Below are 25,134 nucleotides of genomic sequence, written 5' to 3' on the forward strand. Positions count from 1 at the left end.
TAGAATTCTAGAATTAAAATGTTTGCTTATAATGGGGTCTATTGGAAATTGGCTTCCCGTAATTTAAAGCTTTCTGGATAAGGGGTTTCCAGATAAGAGAATCCATATCTGTATTGAAACACTTCAAAATCCTGCCTACCATTTACATTTAAATTAAACATTATTACTGCCATCAATTATATTGCACAACCAGTGTATAGAAAATATAAAGTAAAAGGCACAAATTTACTTTATGTAGGAAAAAAGGGCAAAATATCACATACAGCAGTGTATATATATATATATATATATATATATATATATATATATATATATATATATATATATATATATATATATATATATATTATATTGATTGCAGTGAGTAAAGCAGGCATTTTAGCGTGTATAAAAAAGACCCCAAGCTGCATTAAACCACAAAATACATTATTGTCATAAAAATATTTACAAATGGACTCAAAACCACATTTATTGTGTGTGTGTTAGTTGTCCATTAATAAAATCCTTTTGAAACTCCGTCTTTCTTTACTGCTGGCAACTTTGAACAACCTTATGTTGGATATTGGAGTTCACTTTTAAGAACATTCGCTGAGAACAGAAACACACCTTATTAGAACCTAGCAAAGAAATAAGAGAAAGAATTGTGCTTGCAGAACTATTTGACTGAGATCATTCATTATAGCTCATGGGGAATAGATTAACAAAGAAGACTGCTTCTTGGCTGTCAGATGAGAAATGCACAAATCTTGATGACACCCTTAGAATTCTGCTGACAGCTATACTCCTACATCAAATGTAGAATTTGCTGAAGTAGCAGGCCCAGAGAATTGCAGTAGCTGCTGGGTCCTCTTTGAAAGAGACTGAAAGGGAAGTTCTTACTGTTAAACAGGAACACAAACACATTTCAGAGCTGGTTGATGCAGGGCTGAAGGTTGATGATATGGGGCTCTTGGCAGTACAAAAATGCTGGGACCCCAATCTGACATGGAACAGTAATAAAATAATTTAGGGATTTCATCTGCAGTTCATCAACTGTGGATGTGATGCCTCCTCATCCTCCCACATCATACACCCTCATTTATATGTTTAATTTACTGAAAGTATTTTAAAATTGTTACACAATTTAATATATTCTTTTAATTCCCTTTGCCCCTCAAAGGTCCTCCAGTGCTGTGGGCCTAGGACAACTGCCTTCTTTGGCCTAACCCAATAATGAGTTAATTATGGCAAAGGCTGCCTAAAATAATATGGGTATTAGATATGTGGTTTACTGCAAGACTAAGACTTTGTACTCATGTTTAAATGATTTGTTAGTAGATTTAAGGTATATCAATTGAAATTACAGAAAGACCACTTATCCGGCAAACTCCAAATCCTGAGCATACAGGATAAATGTTCCCATACCTCTATATACTTGCATATAGTTGTGCTTCAAAGTTTGCGAACCCTTTAAACTTTTTCAAACAAGTCCTAAAACTAAATGAAGAAAACCTAGTTAAACAAATGAAACACAAATAGTATATTTGATCATGTATTTATTGAAAATAATGATCCAATAACATATCTGTGTGTGGCTAAAGTAAGGGAATCCTTATGATTATCGTATAATTTGAAGGTGAAATGTTTTCAGTCTATGGGTTGACAATCAGGTGTGAAAGTATGACCCTGTTTTATTTAAAGAACAGGGATCCAGCAAAGCTAGATCACATATACAACACATTTGTGGATGTGTATCATGGCTGGAACAAAGAAGATGTCTGGAGACCTTAGAAATAGAATTGTTTATGTCCATAAAGCTGGAAAAGGTTATACAACTATCTCTAAAGAGTTAGAACTCCACCAATCAACAGTCGGAATGATTGTGTACAAATGGATGAAATTAAAGACTGTTGTTACCCTACTGAGAAGTGGTCGACTAGCAACGATAACTCCTACTGCAAGGTGTCCAATGGTCCGAGAGGTTACAAAGGAACCCTGGATAACTTCTAAGCAACTGAAGTCCTGTTGCACATTGGGGAGTGAGTTCATGAGTCCACCATCAGAAGAACACTGAAAAGGAGTGATGTGTATGGCGGGGTAGCAAGGAGAAAGCCACTGTTCTCCTCCAAAAATATTGCTGACTGTCTACAGTTTGTTAAAGATCTTGTGAACAAACCAGAAGCTTACTGGAAGAATGTTTTGTGGATGGATAACGGCAAAATAGAACGTATTGGCGTATCTTATTTCAATCCTTCTGAAGTGGTGTCAGTGAGAGCTTATCTTGATTCCTGCCTATTGTTCAATTGACAGGCTCAGCAGACAAGGCTCTATTTACATTACAGCAACTTGTAGGAGGGAGGGGTAATGACATCACTCCAACTTGCAGTGCAGCAGTAAAGTGTGACTGAAGTTTATCAGAGTACAAGTCACATGACCTGAGGGCAGCTGGGAAATGTCAAAATGTCTAGCCCCATAGCAAATTTTAAAATTAGATATAAAAAAATCCATTTCTTGTTTTGAAAAACGGATTTCAATGCAGTATTCTGCTGTAGTAGCACTATTAACTGAAACATGTTTTTCCACGACAGTATCCCTTTAAAGCCAAAGTCATTCACTCCTTAAATGAGGAGTGTTACATTTGGTGAAAGAAAAACAGCATTCCAGCATAAGAACCTTATCCCATCTGTAAAGCACGGTGGTGGGACTGTTCTGGTTTGGGTCTGTTTTGCTACATCTGGGCCTTGACGGCTTGCCATTATTGATGGAACAATGAATTCTGAACTATACCAGAGAATTCTAAAGGAAAACGTCAAGACATCTGTCTGTGAACTGAATCTCATGAGAGTGGGTAATGCAGCAAGACAACAATCCTAAACACACAAGTCGTTCTACCAAAGAATGGTTAAAGAAGAATGAAGTGAATGTTCTGGAATGGCCAAGTCAAAAGCCTGACCTTAAAGGAATAGTTCAGTGTGAAAATAAAAACTGGGTAAATAGATAGGCTGTGCAAAATAAAAAATGTTTCTAATATAGTTAGTTAGCCAAAAATGTAATATATAAAGGCTGGAGTGTACAGATGTCTAATAAAACAGCCAGAATCCAACTTCCTGCTTTTCAGCTCTATAACTCTGAGTTAGTCAGCGACTTGAAGGGGGGCCACATGGTACATTTCTGTTCAGTGAGTTTGTAATTGACCCTCAGCATTCAGCTCAGATTCAAAAGCAACAGAAATGACCCATGTGGCCCCCCCTCAAGTCTCTGATTGGTTACTGCCTGGTAACCAGGGTAACCAGTCTGTGTAAACCAAGAGAGCTGAAAAGCAGGTTCTGACTGACTTGTTATAGATGAATTCATTCCAGCCTTTATACATTGCATTTTTGGCTAACTAACTATATTAGAAATTTTTTTTATTTTGCACAGGCTATCTATTTACCCAGTTTTTATTTTTACACTGAACAATTCCTTTAATCCAATTGAAATGTTGTGGAAAGACCTAAAGCAAGCCGTTCACGTGAGGAAACCCACCAAGAACTGAAGCTGTTAGACTCGGAGGAATTTCAGCCCATTCCTCCATACAGATGTGCAGGACTGATCAACAATTACCACAACCTTTTAGTTGCAGTTTTTGCTGCACAAGGGGGTCTGAGAGCACAATTTACTTATCTGCCACACGCATATATGTTATTGGATTTTTTTCCAATAAATACATGACCAAATATAAATTTTTGTTTCATTTGTTTAACTAGGTTTTCTTCAAATACTTTTAGGACTTGTTTGAAAATCAAATGATGTTTTAGGTCATATTCATATAAAAATATAGAACATTTTAAAGGGTTCTCAAACTTTCAAGCAAGACTTGTGTGTGTGTGTATATACACACACATCAGATTTTGTAGGATTTTAGAAATCTTGTGTTGAGTAGTGTTGCATGGTTTTGGATGGCAAGATCAGATAAAATCGGACTCTCAAAATCTCCCATGTAGTTTTACTCTAAATGACAGGGAAACCCTTTTCACTAGAGTGTGCCAATATGTTAGCCATCCCCAGTTAAGGGAAAAAATACACCATACAGTAGAAAATTTTATAAAATGGGTAGTTGCAGCAGTTGCAGATGGGTAACCAACTATTGTTTGCCATTTCTTTCTCTATACTGAAGAAAACATCCAAATGCAAATAATTTAAATCCTAAAACCTGTATTGTGACAAGCTAATGATTATGCTCTCGTTCTTACCAGATGGAGATGGTCAGCAGGATCAGCTTTTGCCAGCCTGTGAAGATGACAGTTGCTTAAAGAGCGCAATTTACCTTTTAAAACATGGATCAGATCAGGTGAGATAGGCGTGATACCCAGGGCCGGATTTACATAGTGGGGGCCCCTAGGCTTGTTGCTGTTAGTCTCCCCATCCCCTCCCCATTATTCACAAAAATTTTCATCATCAGGATTGGAGCAATGGGGTTTGGTACACGGTAAATTTTAAAAACTATTGTATCTCCTGCGCATCCCCAGTGTTTTTGAACCAATGTGGGTGTGGTTGGGCAGCATGCCGCCCCTACAAAATTCTGCTGCCCTAGGCCCTGGCCTTGGTGACCTTTCCACAAATCCGGGCCTGGTGATACATTTTTATATATGTGTGCAAAATAAATGCCAACATGTCATGCTTTTAACTGCATAATCTTCTAGTCTGAAAAGCAAGATTATTGCATAAAACAGCATTCTTAAGGGCTTTAGTGTTGTGTCGATTGTACATATTTATCACCTTGTTATATCTGCCAGGCAATTTAAAAATAAAAAAAATTTGAAATTGCTTGGGTGTTGGTATGGAGATTACATTTAAAACAAGATTTGGTATTTTTAGGTTGATGAAAAAGTGTTTCAACATTAAAGCTTCATATTTAAATATGTTTTGCCATTGCAGGCTATAATTCAGAGCTGTGCATGATATAAGTGAGCACATCCAGGGTTTTTCTTAACGTGCTGCTATCTAGACCCAAACATATTACACAGAGCTGTACATTAGACCGTGACTGACTGATACAAATAGGGCCCTCTTTACCTCCTGTACGTTTTTACACATATAGATACACATATGTGGGGGAAACGAATACAACTAATATCTCTCATATAAGTAAGAACCTGTAGAGGAATACTGGATAATTTTTCATTGAGGAAAACCTTTAGACATTTGAGTGAAAGGTGATTTCATTTGCACCTTTTTCCTATAAAGGTTCAGTGACAGATTTGGTGAGTTGTCATGGAAGGTTTTTTTCCAAGTTCAGCGATACCAGTCTTGAATTTGTTTTGCAGAGTGTACAGAGGCAAATCATCTTGGAATGTGGGAATATCCATTTCTGTTAGGATGCACTAACTGATATTTTTATTGGGTCAGGAACATTTTCTTTATTTTTATTTTTTTGATAATAAGGGTTACATTTTATTGGAACTCAAACTCTTGCATCCTGTTCTTTTCTCTTTTTATTCTGTGCGTGAGTCCTCTGTCAAAAGAAACACCACATTTCTTCCCTTCTATTGTGAACACATGGGCTTATGTATCAGACTTCCTGTTTTCAGATGAAACCTCCAGGGCAGGGTTTGAGCATGCTCAGTTTGCTCCTCTTCCCCCTCCCTCCTCCCATCCCTGCTGTAATCTGAGCTCAGAGCTATGAGTGAGCAGGGAGAGACTCAGGCAGGAAGTGATGTCACACCAAGGTTATATGGCAGCTTCTATCCTAAACAAACAGAGACAGTGTCTAGAGCTGTTTACTCAGGTATGGTAAAGCATTCTGCAGAATAAATATAGCATTCTAGCTTGCACTATTGTGGCTAATCTGTTGGCAATAAACTGTCTTGGAGCTTTCCTTCTCCTTTAAGCACCCACATCAGATTAATTGTGTGCAGCTCTTATTTATAAGAGATGAGTATGAGATTTGTATTTTTAAAACAATATCCTTTTGATGGGCGGATCTGATGCGGAAAATTTGCCATAGAAATAGTCTATGGGCGGCAAAATTATTTTGATGCACAACAATTTTTTTCGCCCGTTGACGTATATGGGCGTCCTTTGTCTTGCCGAAAAAGCTCATCACTACTTGTGACCACTGTTCCACATTTTGTAGAATGTCCTCAAATCTCTATGGTGCCTTTAATAAATGCGCATTTGAGAAATTGGCCTACCTTCCTTTCTTTCTATTTCATATTATTTATGTAAATGCATTAATAGGCTCTTTTTTAATTTTATAGTGATTTATTTAAATATGTATGCAGTTAATTGCTGTATTATTGTTAAGGATTTAGCTAGTAATAATTTAAATATGCAAGTAATTAAGATGTGCTTTAATTCTTTTCATATGCTTGAATAATTTTCTCCTGAAATAGTGTTTCTGGTCAAGTTTTCTTTTCCTGATAAAGATGGTACAGATAAAAAGGAAATCATTGCAAAAATGAAGAATTATATCCTGAATATTGTATCCATGAATATGGTTTTCATTTTATGACGTGACTAAAAGTTGTGTTTTTAAAAAAAAATTATGCAAAATGTGTGGATATTAGAAATCACTGTGGAGTTTCATGACCTTAAGGAATGGTGATCTAAATTACGGAAAGATCCTTAATGGGAAGAACCAAATGCATGTCATAGCCATAAAGGATTTTCCTACCCATGTCTAAATCTCAAGCATTCTGCGCCATAGGCAGTATAACTCTTTTATTCTAGACACATATATAGTATTTCTTGTTTATTGCGATAAAAAAAACCAAACAAAATATGTCACTGCTTTGGTTATTCTCAAGACGTTAACAGCCAGCAGTAAACTCATTATGTAAGTATTGTACAGCATATTTTTGGCTCTGGCTATCAGAATATTTTCCACCAGACTGAAATATTTTATTCAGCAATCCTCACCTTTCATTCAAGCAAAAAGTTAATAGACAGTATTAAACATTTGTGAAATAAATACTCAAAGGAATGGAGTATTTCAGAATTGGATTTCTTCAGGGCGCAGAATTGCTCTTTAAATTGTTCTCTCATAGTACAAAAGCAGATTTCTTTCTGTAAATCGTTCTCTTGTAGTACAAAAGCTGATTTCCATTACTTGTTCTGTAAAGATTTGGTAGCAAGACCTTTATGTTAAGATCCTTCAAACAATAGCTGATGTTTTTCTTCATTGTTCAGCTGTTTTGTAGTGCTTGCAGTTCTCTATATTTAACAAGACATTACTGACTGTGAATCCATAAACCATTCTTAAACTTTTTTTTATGTAATGATTTTTTTCCACACAAAATTCATTTTGAAACTAGTTTTTGCAGATACTAGTCATCAAAATATGTTTTGAATTTTAGGGGCACATTTACTTAGCTCGAGTGAAGGAATAGAATAAAAAATACTTCGAATTTCGAAGTGTTTTTTTTGGCTACTTCGACCATCGAATTGGCTACTTCGACCTTCGAATTGAACGATTCTAGCTAAAAATCGTTCGACTATTCGACCATTCGATAGTCGAAGTACTGTCTCTTTAAAAAAATCTTCGACCCCCTAGTTCACCACCTAAAACCTACCGAGCATCAATGTTGGCCTATAGGGAAGGTCCCCATAGGCTTTCTAGCAAATTTGTGATCGAAGGAATTTCGTTCGATCGATGGATTAAAATCCTTCGATTCGAAGGATTTAATCGTTCGATCAACGATTATTCCTTTGATCATTCGATCGAACGAATAGCGGTAAACCTTCGATTTAGATATTCGAAGTCGCAGGATTTAACTTTGACCATTAGTAAATGTGCCCCTTAAAGTGTAGTTGCAACTGCTACAGCAAAGAAACAAAATTTGCTATAATACGCTAAAGCATCTTCGGTCACAGGTACTATGGGATTCGTTATCCGGAAAACCATTATTCAGAAAGTTCTTGTCACGGCCGGCACCCAATACCAGAACAGGTGCCAAGTACCCTGGTCTCGGCTCGGCTTCACCAGTAGTGTGACCACCGTTGGGCTTCGGGAGGAGCCCTCCGCTTACTTGGGTGCCACCTGGACTTAACGAGGGGTACAAGGCAAGATGTTCTGGCTAGCAGAGGGGCACGGCAGGTAGCAGAGTCTTTTGGGCCGAAGGTCACGGTACAAATGGAGCAGGCAACAGAATCGTCAGACAGGCTGGGTCGAGGCAGGCAGATAGCAAGAAACGTCAAACAGGCAAAAGGGTCAAAACCGGGTGATCAATCAAAGGGTTAAACTGTAGAGTAGTCGTAAGCAGGCAAGGTCAGGATCCAGAATTCAGAATAGTCAAAATAGCCAGGCAGGGGTCAAAACAGGAATCAGACAGAATCAGAATAAACACAAGGCTTAGGAACCACAAGAAACAAGTTCTTATCACGGGCAAGGTGCTGTGGACATGATGGGCTTTTTATACTGTTTGAATTTCGTATGACGTCAGCGCGCCTGCGCCTTTAACTGGAAGGAGACGCGCGGCGCGTGCCCTATAGAAGAGCCGGCGCCAGCGAAAACACGCTGGCGCGGCTAAGAAGAAGGAAGGTGCGGCGGGTGTCCCTGCCGGTAGCGAGGCGGACGACCCCGCCGCACAGGTATCCTTACAGTTCTTTTGCTTATTGTTATTTATACAATTTTTGTGTCCATTCTTGTTATATATATTTTTTTGTGGTGATATCATAGGCCAGTGCTGTCCAACTTCTATGGTACCGAGGGCCGGAATTTTTCTAATCTACATGGTGGGCGGCCGATAACGGAAGCCAGTGTTAGCCACTCCCTGTTTTTAGACCATACCCACCTTAAACCACACCCATGTTACCGCAAGACCATGTCCACATTAATAGCACACCAAAAAACCAAATGGTTTGTGCTCACTGCAGGGATCAGGGCCGGAACTAGGGGTAGACAGAGTAGGCGGCTCTCTAGGTCGCCATCATTGAGGGGCGCACTTTTCAAGCGTTTATTTAATAATTTGTTTCAGTAATCATGGTCACCCAGTTGGTTGGAATCCATCTCCTTCCTTTTCTCCCTCTTGCTGGCAAGTAATAGCTCCTTCTGTGCGGTGCACCGCGATGTGCATACACACGTCAATGACGTCACTGATGTGTTGGATGGCAGAGAGCTGGCGGCCTGCTTGGTGTGGCTCATTTCACTGCTCTCAGCTTTGCAGAGTTGCACTGAACTGAACACATTCTTTATATTACTGTAAAGTGTGAAGCTTCCTGTTGGCACAGCCAGGTACAGATTTGGGGCCAATATGTTTGCTGTTGCTACTGGGCTGGGCACTGGCACAGGTATATAAATACTTGAGGGCAATATGATGTGATCAGATTTATTTTTGGCTGCTGCTGACACAGGTAAAGATTGGGGGCAATATGATGGCTGCAGGAGGGCTGTATGATGGATGGCTGCTGAGCTTGCTGGTACAGGGGCAGTAATATAAATGAAAAAGTGTTGTACACTTTCTTGCTCTCTTTATTTAAAAACCATCATCGTAAGGAGGGAAATTGTAATGCAAGACAGGGGGCACTGAGTGAAGCTCTTGCCTAGGGTGCCGAACTACCTTGTGCCTGCCCTGGCAAGGATGCCACTCATATGTGAAAACAGTTACCGTGTATACTCGAGTATAAGCCGACCCGAGTATAAGCCAAGGTAACTAATTTTACCTACGAAAACTGGGAAAACTTATTGACTCGAGTATAAGCTTAGACACAACTACAGCCCTGTCTCCCAGCAGCGCACATTCCGCCAAAGCGACCCCCCCTAGCGATCAACCGGACTTCTTTGCGAAGTTGATGGTGACAGAGAATTGCCAAACGGATTACTGTGTGCATTGTCCCACTGTCCCACTACCATGTGCAGAGGGTGCTGTGTGATATTGCCATCACTGTTAATCTTTCGTATAACCAACAGAGGGCGCTGTGTGATATTGCAGTCACTGTTAATCTTTCATATAACCAACAGAGAGCGCACTGTTATTCTTTCATATAACCAACAGAGGGCGCTGTGTGATATTGCAGTCACTGTTATTCTATCATATAACCAACAGATGGTGCTGTGTGATATTGCAGTCACTGTTATTCTTTCATATAACCAACAGATGGCGCTGTGTGATATTGCAGTCACTGTTATTCTTTCATATAACCAACAGAGGGCGCACTGTTATTCTTTCATATAACCAACAGAGGGTGCTGTGTGATATTGCAGTCACTGTTATTCTTTCATATAACCAACAGATGGTGCTGTGTGATATTGCAGTCACTGGTATTCTTTCATATAACCAACAGAGGGTGCTGTGTGATATTGCAGTCACTGTTATTCTTTCATATAACCAACAGAGGGCGCACTGTTATTCTTTCATATAACCAACAGAGGGTGCTGTGTGATATTGCAGTCACTGTTATTCTTTCATATAACCAACAGATGGTGCTGTGTGATATTGCAGTCACTGTTATTCTTTCATATAACCAACAGAGGGCGCACTGTTATTCTTTCATATAACCAACAGAGGGTGCTGTGTGATATTGCAGTCACTGTTATTCTTTCATATAACCAACAGAGGACGCTGTGTGATATTGCAGCCTCTCCCCAAGTGAACTGTTGGTATAGGAATGATAAAAAAGTGACTGCAATCTCAGCTACTGCCCACTGACTCGAGTATAAGCCGATGTAGACTTTTTCAGCACATTGATTTAACTACTGTATGTAACTATTTTTTTAACCAGTAATTTGTCCAGCCATTTTTAAGAATTTTTTTCACTTGACTTCTGCTCATTCAATCTGTGTTTGTTAACATTCACTGTGAGTGTGCCCCCATGATTGACAATAATATGTCTTTAGTGTGGGGCAATGGTATGATGTCACTAGTGTGGGTTATAAATATAGAGAGAGAGAGAGAGAGAGAGAATATATGTGTCTGTCTATTTCTTTATTTCTGTGTTTGCTAATCTGTTTCACTATAGATTTCCTATAATTGTACAGTAATTTCCTATAATTTTTCCAGTGGGTTCCTGTGTTGAAAAATTTCAGCAATATGAACAGAGTTTGGGGTTTTCTCCCTTCAACTTATCATTCTCTGTCAATACCAATTACGCTTCACATTGGCGATTACAATATGGATGGATATCCAGATGCTCTTGCCATACTTAAAGATACTTCGGGAAGGTATGGATCTTTTAATCAGTTCTTCAATTCAATCTCTATATCATTTTTTTTTAGCTCGTAGCTGGTGTTTCTTGACAAATTAATAGAATTTAACTATTTGTAAAGTTTATATTGAGTTTTATATGTCTGATTATTTCCTCCAAATGAGTCTTTCCATCTCTTACACTGCCTCTCACAGAGCAGAGACCCAAATTCATAACCACTTTAATTGTTTAAGTCATATTGGTTAAAATCACTGTTACCAGAAGCCCGGCTGTTATATGTGCATCACAAATATGAATCCCACAAATTGGAATCTCTGTGAGCAGCATGTTAGAGAGCTATACATTTCATAGAAAGAAGTATAATACAAATTATTATTTATTCTTATGCCAAAATATATGAAGTTGCAAAAAGTGATCTGAAAAACAAGTCTTAATAGGTAGTGCTTGACTTAAATGGGTCAAGTATGTGAAGATGGCTGTATTCCATACCTTTTTAAAAAAACAAAAACAACGATGTACCCAAATTTTATGAATTGTGAAATAATTTTTTGCTTTATAGCAAGAATTAGCGAGAGTGCACTCTCTTTTGGAATGAATCAGACACCTGCACTTTTAGGAAACACGAACAGTGTAGTTTTAACGGTTTTAATAATAATGGTTGGTGTTATGTTGTTTCCCTGAAACCCAGAAACCATCCATCAGCAGTCTGATGCGGTTCCTTTGCATGGATGGCCACAAATGTTTATCTCTCTGAAATACCCAGATGGCTTTGAATGTTCTTATAATCCTTATGTAATCTCCTTTGTGATAAAATGGATGGCCTTCAAACCTGTTCCTTCTAATCCCACTTATCTGTTATATTAGTAAAGTAATTGTCACTGACCACTCGGATAAATGATTCACAACCTGGTAAAAGAGATTTGTAGAACAGAAAATAAATCTCTGTGAAGGCAGGGTTTGAGTGGCAAATACCTTCTGAGTTGCTTATTGATTTTGGCATTTTATGTTAAATTGATTATCAAAGAGGTTTAATATGGTGTCAAGCAGTTAAAATGAGTTGCTGTTATATTATAATGAATCCTTTTCATAATGAGAATCTAGTAGAAAGAAGAAAAAATATTAGCTTGAATGCTTGTCTGTCACTGAAAAATGTTAATTTACTGTATGCTCAAACTATAGCAATATACAGTACAGTTATTGGATCGATTATTCAGAATATTTGGAACTTAAGGTTTTCCATATATACCGGAACTTTTCTGTTATTTGGATCACAATATCATTAAACAAACTTTACAGAGACTGCACCTTGCAATTCTAACCTCTGTGTCAACACAGCATGTAAAAACTATAAAAATACAATCTGATAGGGAAAAATTTAAAAAAATATATTTTTATTATTTTTTTATACCCGTGCATTTGGTATTTTTTTTAGTTCAATACCAAAAAGGAGCATTTATCATTTTGTAGCCAGACTTTAGTATTTAAACTATGAATTGTAGATGCAAACTGCAATGGCTGTCACTGGCACGGTGATAATATCTACTTCATATTCAGTATTAGTAGGTCATTTTAATGTATGTGTTCTTTTATTGCATTCAAGGTGGGTGCTGCACAGTCATATTGCTTATGCAGTCTTTAGGGTTACCACCTCAATTTACATAAGTTACATGGCAAAAGCAAAGACATTTCTGCACATCACATATATTATGGGTCACTCATGTGCCACCTTCTTCTTCTGCCCACACATTCAATTCATAAGTTATATGGGAACAGCAAATACATTTCTGCACAGCACGTTCATAGGTCAGTTATGTGCATAATATGAGTGCATTGATATGCATATCTCTGCGCTCAATACTGGTGCAATTTCTATTTGCAGTATATGTCTGAGGTACAGTGTCTTAAATAACAAAGGATCCAAATATTGTTTGAAAGTGAGGTTAAAAGTCCCTTGCAATGTGAGGATGATTACTATACTGCTTTTCATCCCTCAGTCATTTATTCTTGAATGTGAAAGCCTTAAGTATCTGCCTGTCTTAAATAATTCTTCAGAAACAGTAATTATTTTTCCTCTTCGCATCCCTGGCACCACAAAATGGGGTTTGCCAGCCAATTGTGTCTGTGGCTGTAATTATTTCATCAGAATGTCACAGACAATTTGCAGTAGAATATAATAAGCCCATTATTGTTTGTTACGCTTCACACTTCCCACCACTTTATGGGGGCTGACAACTGCCGAGGAAGAGGTATATTTTGCCAGTAGATGGGTCACTTCATGAATAAGTAGATTTTTTTGGCTTAATTTGAAAAGTAGAAGATTGGACCATAATGTATAATGCTATCATTGAGACAATGAGTGTGCTGAAGATTTGTAGCTGTCTCTACTTGCACTGTGCTTTGTTCAGTTTTACCAAGGTGTGCTTAAAAGCTACAAAATTATTTTGTAGTTCTTCGGATCTTCTTTTCTTTTTATCGATTCAGAGCATCCCGGCAGGCACACAAAAAATTGCTACTAAAATCATGGCCTCTTTTAAAGTATTTTGCTCAGGATACTATCTGACTGATATGTTTGCCTTAGTAAAAAAGCATTGATGAATGCATTGAGGGAACAGCCATTGCACTGAGGGCTGTGTCCTTGTGCTCTCTGAGCGACGCAAGCTTTACTTATGTTTTGAAAGTAAGAAGAAAACACCAGCTGTGTTTTTCATCTCAATTTCCCACTGTTTTCTTCAAATCTGAAACACAGAGAAGGCTTCATTTAGCAAGCAGTTGCAGAACATGCAGCATGGAAAGCTTTTAGGACCACTAACATCAGATTTTCAGAGGCTTAAAATCTACATCTTTTGACGCATCTAAATCTGAAATTGTTTCTTAAAGTTGTTTTTCTTAAGGACAAATATTTTTCCACATATAATAAACACTGAAACTTATGCAGAGCACTATTAACATATTCATTCTCTCTGTTACTGCCCATTGTGGATATATAGATCTATGTATGTATTTTCATGATATTTCCATTAATTGGCCATGACAAAGCAGTTAAAGACATAAATAAATTGGAATAAGTTCAGTTTTGGGGTTCAACAACCCATTATTTATATTCTCTGGTATAGGTATGTCCAGAATACATCACTGTGGTAGTGCAAAAGAAGCCTTATTCTCGTTAATTTTGAGTTAGACTAAGAAGTCAGATCATTTGTAAAAAATCAGATTAGTCACTTTTCAGTGATCAAAATTGTTCATCTTTAACCATGGGCTGGTGACATGCTTCTTTAAAAAGTATAATGATCCAATGTGAGTGCCACACTGCCCGTCTTTTTACTACTCCCAGGTTTCCATTGCAGGATGTCACACGAGGCAAACCTAGGAGCAGTCAAAAGATGATAGCACAGTGTTTTGTAGTAAAGGACACAGTGCTATTTTGTTTTTAAACCAGGATGTGGTTGTCCTAGTGTGAGCAATTTTCATAGCATTGATAATAATTTTAACTTTAGGTCTCCTTTAACACTTGTCTATATAAAATCACAGTCGGACACAGAAAACTGAGAATTAAAACAAAGGAAAAAATCTCTACATTTGAATGCAGAAACCTAGGTTGATGTAACAAAATATTAATATCAAATTACTTATCTGAAGAACACTTCTTAGGCTTTAAACAGAGGGATTCAGTGGTATAACTAGTGGGCAGCCGGACCCACAGCCAAATGGGCCTGGTAAGAACCCAATCCGGGAAGGGGATCATAAAGAACACTACTGAAGAGGCACGTATTTGCAGCTGGATGCCATGTAAGTTAAATAATTCAGCTAGTGGGGAGCTGAAACCTCAGCAACAGAAAGCGGGCCTGGTAAGAACCTACACAAGGAAAGAAATCACGCAGTACACCACTGAGGGGAGTGCTTTTGTACCAGGAAAACATGTAAATTCTTAGTATGTATGTGTTTTATTTTTATTTTGTCTATATGGAGGTAAAACAATCAAAAGCCTGGATTTAACCCACCTTACACAGACACCCTCAGTAACATCCCAGTCACCTGATGTCAGTAATTTGCACCCAATTGCTTTGCTTACCCTGCAATTAAGTAACATATGCTGGCCTGGATGAAGACTCTAATAAATTAAAGAGGCAAGTAGAAAGGAATAGTTTGACAAAACTGTAAAAAAAACAAAAAAAAGTCATGCTCCTTGGAAAGATACAGTGGTGAAGTATGGCTTGATGCAAGCGTAAAATCCTTTGGGGCAAATTCACTAAGAGGCGAAAACTCGACAGAGACGGCTTCGCAAACCATCGCAACATTTCGCCAGGCATAAATTCGTCAGGACAACGCTAATTCCCTGAAATGCGAAGTTACGTCCATGGCGCCGAACGCTGGCAAAATTGTGCTAGGATTACTTTGGCAAGCAAAGCAAAGTTATATTAGAGTTGGCTGATTTGCATACGGCGGAAAGTGAAAGTTTAATGGACTTACCGTATATACCCGAGTATAAACCGACCCGAGTATAAGCCGAGGTACCTAATTTTACCTACGAAAACTGGGAAAACTTATTGACTCTAGTATAAGCCTAGACACAAATACAGCGCTGTCTCCCAGCAGCGCACATTCTGCCAAAGCGACCCCCCATCAACCGGACTTCTTTGCAAAGTTGATGGTGACAGAGAATTGCCAAACGGATTACTGTGTGCATTGTCCCACTGTCCCACTACCATGTGCAGAGGGTGCTGTGTGATATTGCCATCACTGTTAATCCTTCATATAACCAACAGAGGGCGCTGTGTGATATTGTAGTCACTGTTATTCTTTCATATAACCAACAGAGGGCGCTGTGTGATATTGCAGTCACTGTTATTCTTTCATATAACCAACAGAGGGCGCTGTGTGATATTGTAGTCACTGTTATTCTTTCATATAACCAACAGAGGGCGCTGTGTGATATTGCAGTCACTGTTAATCCTTCATATAACCAACAGAGGGCGCTGTGTGATATTGTAGTCACTGTTATTCTTTCATATAACCAACAGAGGGCGCTGTGTGATATTGCAGTCACTGTTATTCTTTCATATAACCAACAGATGGCGCTGTGTGATATTGCAGTCACTGTTATTCTTTCATATAACAAACAGAGGGCACACAAGACCTATTTATGCTGCTCATAGGGTGCAAAGGTGTAACCCTATGGGGTAGATTTACTAAAGAGCGAAGTGGCTAATGCCAGCGTTGCCACCTGTGAGGACATTGCCAATTTACTAACAGATGCAGGCGTCAATTCGCTAGCGAACGGGACTGTGGCTAGAGGTCATTCGCACTCTATCTCCAGGCGACTTATCGCTCTGGCCAATGTACGTTACTCCGCAAATTCACTAAAATGCAGATTTTACTGAACATTACCTCTTTCTCCAGCGTTGCCTTCGCCATCTCAGACTGAGCAGAGTGCTATAAAGCAGCTAGATCTTCCTCAATCTTCCATCACTTGCATCATATCCTGTGTGCCGAAAATGCATCAAAAAACGCTGGCGACTTTTCCTTTTTTTGAAGCAGAATTGCCTGAAAAAGTCCTGACTTGAACTTTTTTTGGCTGATAAACTTTTTTGGGTAACCGGTTTTCTCCAGACATTTTATAACATATGGAACATTCATTTTACAGTGGGTTCATGTGTAGGGCATTATATTAACTCTCTTTAAGGTTCCCTGGACATGTATAAGGAAAAAGTGGTAACTTCAAGCATTTGCACCAACATTTATAATAAAGACCTCCATACAACTTTAAATTACCCGCCATATGCAAATTGACCTAAGCGCAAGATCACTAGTGAATTTTTTATAGGCACAAATGAATGCTTGTGCATCTTCACTATGAAACTGCTCGCCCAGCTGAAGTAATGCTAGTGAAAAGTCACCATCATTCGGCGCCCAGGACGGAACTTGGCCGCTCGTGACAGTTCACCATTTAGTAAATCTTGCCCTATATGTCTCTTTATATACTCAAATGCATGGAAGCATGCGTTTCTGTACATGTAGCTTTTGTAAAAAAAAAAAAACAACTATATGTTGTTAAATTAATTGTATACAGCCATTTAAGTTCATGCTTTATAGTTATTATTGATATATGTGATAAAAGTCCCCATCTTAGCTAGTGAATTCAAAAATTCTGTTATATATGCCAAACCATAAACTTATTGAAATAATTTTACAAAGATATTATATGTTATATATGAAGGAAAAAAGTATTTTTCATTGCATTATACACCACATGAAATGAACGGAATGTGCCTTTAACATTGCCACTACTTTCTCTTGCTAGCAGCAGCCAACCGTTCTGATTTTTGCTTTTTTAGACTGTGCAGAATTGGTGACACAGCTCTTTATGTGTAAGATGCCAGTCAATCCCATCTTATGGACAGATGTTTTTGCAGTCACACTGTCTTGACAGGTCACTTTAGTTTATATTCTCCTGTGAGTAGGTGATTGCCTGTCTATATCCTACTAGATTTCTATGGAAAGGACAATGGAACGTGCCCACCATTTATTTGTAGTGCAGACATGAACCGGAAAGGATCTATGGGAAACTCCATAATGTGTGTGATTTTAGAAAACACTATGAGCCTCATTTGTTAAAACACAACAGACATAAGACAGTCCTATTTTTTTGCCTGTTGACAAAGGCCTGTTTTTTTGTACTGTAGTTTGCATCCTTTGAGTAAAAGGGACAAGCACATCTGGGAATGTTTCTGAGACAGGTATAAGTATGTCTAGATTGTGCGTCAGACTGCTGCCTGCTTTTTAAATAGCTCCGTTCTATTGCTTATTCAGTCTTGTGGCTATGTGCTTTTAATTTCCTCATTTAATTATAAAACCTTGAGGAGGTCCTTGCTTCAAACTGAGAGCTTGTAATTGGCAATGTGGGCACGATGCCTTAATTGCACCTGGTCTCATAACACCCACATTGATTTTGCTATTTTATAGCTCTTCTCTGCTGTTTAGTTTGTGAGCCTTATGTAACAGGTTAAATGTATTAGTAGGAGCAAGTCTTTTGCCTGGCCACTTTTTATAGATTAAGTTCACTGACTTCTGTCTCTACAGAGACCTTGTGTAATTTAAAATTATAGAAATATTTTACATTGCGATCAAAGAATTATTACAGCATGCGTTCTCTCGCTGTGTAAAAAACAGGTTACTGTGATGCCTGTGTAGTGGCTCCATTCGGAAACTATTGTGATGTACTTTTTATTGATTACTTTTACCCAGTTCTGTCTCTTCTAAGACCTTGTGTAATTTCAAAGAATATAGAAACAGTTTACATTGCTATCATAGAATTATTACAGCATGCATTTTCTCACTGTGTAAAATAATTACTGGGTAGTGGCTCCATTCAGAAAACTTTGCCTAGTAAAAGCCAAGCCTTTCTACAGTTTTCACTATGGTTTACCCTCCGGAGTGAGAGCAGACATATAATAAGCTTATTTGGATGTGATTTTTTAAATTATACTTTTCAGGGCAAAAAAATTGACAGTCCACAGCCCTTGCAAGGGAACTAACCTCTGTTAGGATCACACATGATCCTGAGAGAAGGATCATTTGTTCTGAGCCTGGACACTGGCCCAGCACATGGAGAATAAATGTTAATGCCCTTAATGGATCAAGGTAAATGGTATAGCTTCTCCTGGACAAAGGGTTAATGGACTTCTAAAATAAATTAATTTCTCCTGCACCCGCAACAAGTAAATTGGGTTAGTAATCCAGTGGACTGACCAAAATTTCTATGGTTCTTCAGGGTGTTAAGCAAACCACTCCTGCCAACTTCTTCTGTGGTGTATACATACATAGTTACAGTGTGCAATGCAGTGTATACATACAGTTAGGCCCATAAATCTTTGGACAGAGACACTTTTTTTTCTAATTTTGGTTCTGTACATTACCACAATGAATTTTAAATAAAACAACTCAGATGCATCTACATTTTCAGATAACAGTCATGCAAATGTATGGAAAATGTGCCATATTGGTACTCAGGGGCGTAACTACAGAGGAAGCAGACCCTGCGGCTGCAGGGGGGCCCAGGAGGTACAGGGGGCCCCATGAGGCTTTAATTGATGAGCAATTTGAACATACAGTATATTGGTAAAACAGGACAAACACTGGATATGTTGGGGGCCCTAAAATTAATTTGCTGTGGGGCCCAGCAACATCTAGTTCCGCCACTGTTGGTACTTACACAATTCCAGTTTTCATCAATATAAGAGATGAGATATTGATGGGCATATGCAAAATGAAAAGTATAGGGACTAAGAATATTGCCATCTAATTTCAGGCCCTTTTTCGAATGCTGTCATCCTAAACTAAAATGCTTGTTTTGTTCTTTGTATAATTTTACAAGCAAACAAGCCTGCTTAATCCCATATGACCCAGTAGGTCTCTCTATCATAAAACAATTAGTGTCCACTTTTACTCTACTTTGTTTGTTTGAATAATTCCCATGACTCCTTGATTGAAGCAGAATTGATGGTCAATTACCCAAATCATTTTCTATTGTCCTATTTTAACAAGTCCCTTTGGTGTAATACTTACTAAACAAATATTCTATGATTCTCATGAAATTAGGTAAATAATTGTAAACTATAAAGCAGAAAATCTATACATACTTACCGTGATTTTCTTTTCCTGGACTGGAACATGGCAGTGGGCAGTAAAGGGTTAAATCCCCCTGACGTAGGAAGGCACAGGAAATAGAATAAAAGCCCTTCCGGGTCCCACCCGCGCCCATCTCAATGGCTGGAGATAATACCCCCATTTTAGGGAGGGAACCCCTGCCCACTGCCATGTTCCAGTCCAGGAAAAGAAAATCACGGTAAGTATGTATAGATTTTCTGCTTTCCTGGACTGGAACATGGCAGTGGGCAGTAAAGGGATGTACAAAAGCAACACATTAGGGAGGGATTAGTTATGAGCTTTTATTGTAGCCGCTGAAAGGACACTGCGCCCAAATTCAGCTATATCGTTGGAGAAAATGTCAAAGCAGTAGTGTTTGGAGAAGGTGTGGAGGTTCTTCCAGGTAGCTGCTCTGCATATGGTATCAGCCGATACTTGGGCATGGAAGGCCCAGGAAGCCGCGATTCCTCTGGTAGAGTGTGCTCTTAGAGAAGTAGGCCCAGGTACTGTCTGAGAGGAGTAAGCCGATTGTATGCAGTCTCTAATCCATGTAGAGATGGTTTTTTTGGAGGCTGCAAGGCCTTTCTTAGAACCCTCATGAATTAAGAGGAGGTTGTCTGACTTTCTGAAGTCTGCGACTCTCTGGAGATAGATTTTCAGGCATCTGGTGACGTCTAGGTGGTGAAGTCTGTTTTCTTCTTCGTTTTGGGGATTGTCGAAGAAGGTTGGTAGTATTATGTCCTGGGACATGTGAAATTTTGAGACTACCTTGGGGATGAAGTTGTCCCTGGTTTTCAGGATGACTTTGTCATGGAGGAAGGTTATCTTGCTCTCCCTGGCGGAAAGAGAGTGGAGTTCGCCCACTCTTCTGGCTGAGGAGATGGCCAGCAGGAACGTGGTTTTCAATGAGAGGATTTCTAGGGGAACATCCTCTAAAGGTTCAAAGGGAGCTCTGGTCAGAGCGTCTAGGACTAGAGATAGGTCCCATGGGGGAACCGAGTCCCTGTTTTGAGGGCGAAGTCTGGAGAGAGCCTTGAAGAATTGTTTGATGAGTGGACGGGAGGCCCATTGGTTGTCTGTGTAAGCAGAAATGGCAGAGATCTGCCCTTTTAGGGTAGAGGTGCTGAGGCTGGCCTCTACCCCAGACTGTAAGAACTCTATGATGGAGATTTCAGAAATGGAGAAGGCCTCTCCGTATTTTCCCAGTCCCCAGCTGGAGAATTTTTCCCAAATTTTGTAGTATTTGGAGGATGTTGATATTTTTCTGGATGCTGTGAGGGTCTTGATGGCCTCGTCGGAGAGCCCCAGTCCCTTCAGTTTCATCCTTTCAGGTTCCAGGCAGTTAGGGCCCAGTTCCCTGGATCTGGATGTAGTATTGGTCCCTGATGGAGTAGGTCTGGAGTGACGGGAAGACGGAATGGCTTCTGTAGGGATAGATGGAAGAGGAGAGGGAACCAGGGTCTCCTTGGCCACCAGGGTGTGATGAGGATCACATGTGCTTTGTCCTCTTGTATTTTCTTGATAGTTCTCGCTATCATGGATATTGGAGGAAAAATGTATGCTAGGGGGAAGTTCCATAGGAAGGAGAACGCGTCCCAGTATGTTGTCCTGGGGTCCCTCTGCCATGAGCAGAACACTTTGTTCTTTTTGTTCTTGAAAGTTGCCATTAGGTCGATGGATGTGTTGCCCCATTTCTTGCAGATCGTGTGGTATACATCCTGGTTCAGTTCCCATTCTCCTATAGCTGGGAACTTCCTGCTGAGATGATCCGCTAGGGAGTTCGAAGGGCCCGGGATGTAGGAAGCTTTGATGGTTATCACGTTCTTTTGTGCCCATTCGAAAATAGCTGTGGTCAAGGAGGACAACTGTCTGGACCTGGTCCCCCCCTGGTTGTTGATATAACTTACTGTGGTTAAGTTGTCTGATCTGATTAGGATGGACTTGTCCTTTAGGTGTTTTGGAGGCGGTAGATGGCTAACGAAACCGCCTTCAGTTCTCTCCAGTTGGAGGATTTCTTGCTCTCTGAATGGGTCCATTTTCCTTGGATCTGGATTAGTTTGTAATGGGCACCCCAGCCCATGTGGCTTGCGTCCGTCGTGACTGTTTCCCATTTCTGGGGGGCTAAGGATACCGGAGTTTCCAGGTTTTCTCTTTTGAGCCACCAGGACATTTGAGAGATTGTGTTGGGGTCTAAGTGGATCAGTTGCGAGTCCCTCTCGTGATTCCTGTCCCATTTTTTTAGGAAGTCCTCTTGGAGAGGCCTCGTATGGAATCTGGCCCATTTTATTGAGTCTATGGTAGATGTAAGTTTCCCCAAGACTTGTTGACATATCCTCGCCGTTGTGATGGGATGGAGAGATAGTTGTCTCACTTGGTGGATTATGTCCGAGACTCTGTCTTCTGGGAGTCTTACTTGGAGTTTTCTGGAGTTGATTAGGACTCCTAGGAATAGAATTTCTTGAGTTGGAAGGAGATTGGATTTCTCCAAGTTGATGATCCATCCCCATTGTCTCAGGGTATTTAAGACGATCTCTAGATGTAGTATAAGCCTGTTGTGTGATGGTGCCTTTATGAGCATATCGTCGAGGTAAGAGAAGATTTGGATGCCTTTGAGTCTCAGAAAGGCTATCATGGGTGCTAGTATCTTCGTAAAGACCCTTGGGGCGGATGCAAGACCGAACGGGAGGGCTTGGTATTGGTAGTGTTTGCCCAATATCGTGAACCTCAGGAATTTTTTGTGAGTTTCCCATATTGGGATGTGGAGATATGCGTCCTGGATGTCTATCTTTGCCATCCAGTCCCCGTGGTCGATAAGTTGGCATATGGACCTCAGAGTCTCCATTTTGAAGTTTTTTGTTCTGAGAAACTTGTTGAGGTGTCTGAGGTTGAGGATAACCCTGAAGGTTCCGTTCGTCTTTCTTTTCAGGAAGAGGTGAGAGTAGATTCCTTTGAAAGAATCTTGTTGGGGAACTTCTGAGATTATTCCTCTGAGCAATAGGTCTGAGAGGATGCTCTTTAGGTTCTTTTCTGCTTCTGAGGATCTGGGTTTTTCTGAGGATACAAAGGTACTTGTTGGATAGGAGAGGAGGTCTAGCTTGTACCCTTCGTCGAGGATCTTCAGTACCCATGAATCCGATATGTTTTGAGCCCACACTGTCTTGAAAAGATTTAGTCTTCCTCCAAGGCAAGACAGGGGGGCTCGCGCACCTTCATGCTGACTTTTTGTCAGATTTGAAGTCCTTCCTTCTAGTCCAGGGTTGGCCCTGGCCTCTGGCCCTCCAAGGTTGTCTGAAGGAGGGTTTGCCTGGTCTGTATTGTTTGGAGTCCTGGAAGGGTTTCCGAAAGGGTTTCTTGTCCCTTTTATCTTGCGGAAGGAAGGCAGATTTGCCTGCAGATGCCTTGGAAATAATGTTATCCAGTTTCTCCCCAAATAATAAAGACCCTTCGAAGGGAAGAGAGCAGAGGTTGTGCTTGCTCTGGGGATCGGCATGCCAGTGTCGCAACCAAAGGGCTCTGCGGGCTGCCACGCTAAGCCCCATGGCTTTTGCGGAAAATTTTACTAGGTCCATGGAGGCCTCTGTGGTGTATTCGTTCACGGTTTTGATGTCTTGAACCATTTGTATCAGTTTTTTTCTGTCCGTGCCATTTTTTATGGATAGTTCTAGGTCTTCTATCCAGATTTGGTTAGCTCTTGCCAATGTGGTGATGGCTACTGAGGCTTGATTGGATGTTCCGTTGATTAAGTATGACTTTTTGAGGGTCATGTCTTGTCTCCTCTCCATGGCGTCTTTTAGTGATACCCCTTCGTCTACTGGTAGGGTGGTACGTCTTGCCACTCTGGTTATGGCCGCGTCGACTTTGGGGCCGGTATGCCAGAATTTGAAGTCATTTTCTTCGAAGGGGTATAATTTCTTAATTCTTCTGGAGGTGCCTATTTTTTTATCAGGCATTTTCCACTCTTCCAGAATAGTGTCTTTGATGACACTGTGGATGGGAAATTTAGCACTTTTTTTGGCTATGGATTTGAACATTCTGTCGTGTCTGGGAGTGTCTTCGGTAGCATCGAGATCTAGGGCTGATCTCATGGCTTTAATTATGGGTTCCAAGTAGTCCAAGTTGAAAGAGCCCGAGTCATCTGGTTCGTCTTCTTCGGTTTGGGAAAGTTCCCCTTCCGAGACGCTGGAGTAGCTTGGGGGCTCCCTTCTTTTATGGGTTCTGCCGCTGCTCCCTGCCGTGGAGGACTGTGGGTTGTATCTGTCTCCTATATTGATTAGGACTCTCTCGGTGACTTGGTTGACCATGTCGTTCATGGATTCTTTGATGGTGCTTTGCATCCAATCTTTTAGGTTGTGTAGGTCCGGTGAAGGACCTGCTGCTTCGTGAAGGCATCTTTCACATAGCCTTCTGCCATGTAGAGCTGCATCTCCACAGGCCGTGCAGTCGATCCTGGGAGTCTTTCTCCTTTGAGATTCTTCTCTTGGAGGGGGACTTCTGTAAAAGACAGTTAGAACAGTTACTTACCACTAAGCCCATGGCTTTTTACTTGTAATCCCTCGAAAAAACTCTCTTGTGCACTTACCCCCTGGAACCTGAGCGTCTGCTCATATCAGACAGTCTGTAAGATAGATAGAGTCTTTGTAAGGCATTGTATATTAACAATAAGGTTCCTGCGTTTTTGTTAGCCAGCTTACTTACACCTGGGCTGGACAGAATACAGGTGCACTGCAGAGGTATTGGAGATTCTCTCAGTAGATCCTCTGGTAGGGTGCAGCTTGTTGAAGGAATAAAAAAACGCCAACAGTGCTTACCTGTAATCGGCGCGCGCCTTTTATTTTGAGCGCCAATGCGCATGCGTCTTTTCGCCGTGTTCCGTAGGCGCCATTTTGGAGATGGGCTCTCGGCGTGTTATCGCGGGAGCGAGTTTTCGCCAAGTCAAGTAGCGCCATTATCAGATGGGCGCTCGGCGTCTTATCGCGCATGCGCTACCTCCCGAGGCAGCATTGCGACTTACTGCACCGTAGGCAACAAAAGGCCTGAAGCCCGCCGGCTTCCCCTGGGACACGCACAAGGTAAACCTCGGCCCCAGGCGCTTCAGAAGGAGAGAGAGAGCTCCTCTGGTGTGGGGGTATTTCCTCGACAGGAAAATTGAGATGGGCGCGGGTGGGACCCGGAAGGGCTTTTATTCTATTTCCTGTGCCTTCCTACGTCAGGGGGATTTAACCCTTTACTGCCCACTGCCATGTGTAAGGACAGGAAATTATAATCCTGTAGCTAAAACAACAATATGTTTCTGCAGCAACCAGGGAAAACCATATACCAGTAAACTGTGTTTGCAGTATAGAAGCAAATAAAAAAACTGAAAACATAGTTGTGTTTTCTGTGAGAGCA

The 25,134-nt window shown here is 40.3% G+C and overlaps 1 protein-coding gene across 1 annotated transcript in view; it reads left to right on the forward strand.

The window, feature by feature from the left end:
* Positions 1-25,134, forward strand: part of itfg1.L (integrin alpha FG-GAP repeat containing 1 L homeolog) — a 122,229-nt gene that overhangs the window by 38,213 nt on the left and 58,882 nt on the right. The window contains 2 exon segments of the mRNA XM_041590232.1: positions 4,215-4,309; positions 10,959-11,119. Of these exon segments, the coding sequence (XP_041446166.1) occupies positions 4,215-4,309; positions 10,959-11,119 (256 nt within the window).

The sequence above is a fragment of the Xenopus laevis genome, chromosome 4L, assembly GCF_017654675.1.
Source record: "Xenopus laevis strain J_2021 chromosome 4L, Xenopus_laevis_v10.1, whole genome shotgun sequence".
Lineage (NCBI taxonomy): Eukaryota > Metazoa > Chordata > Amphibia > Anura > Pipidae > Xenopus > Xenopus laevis.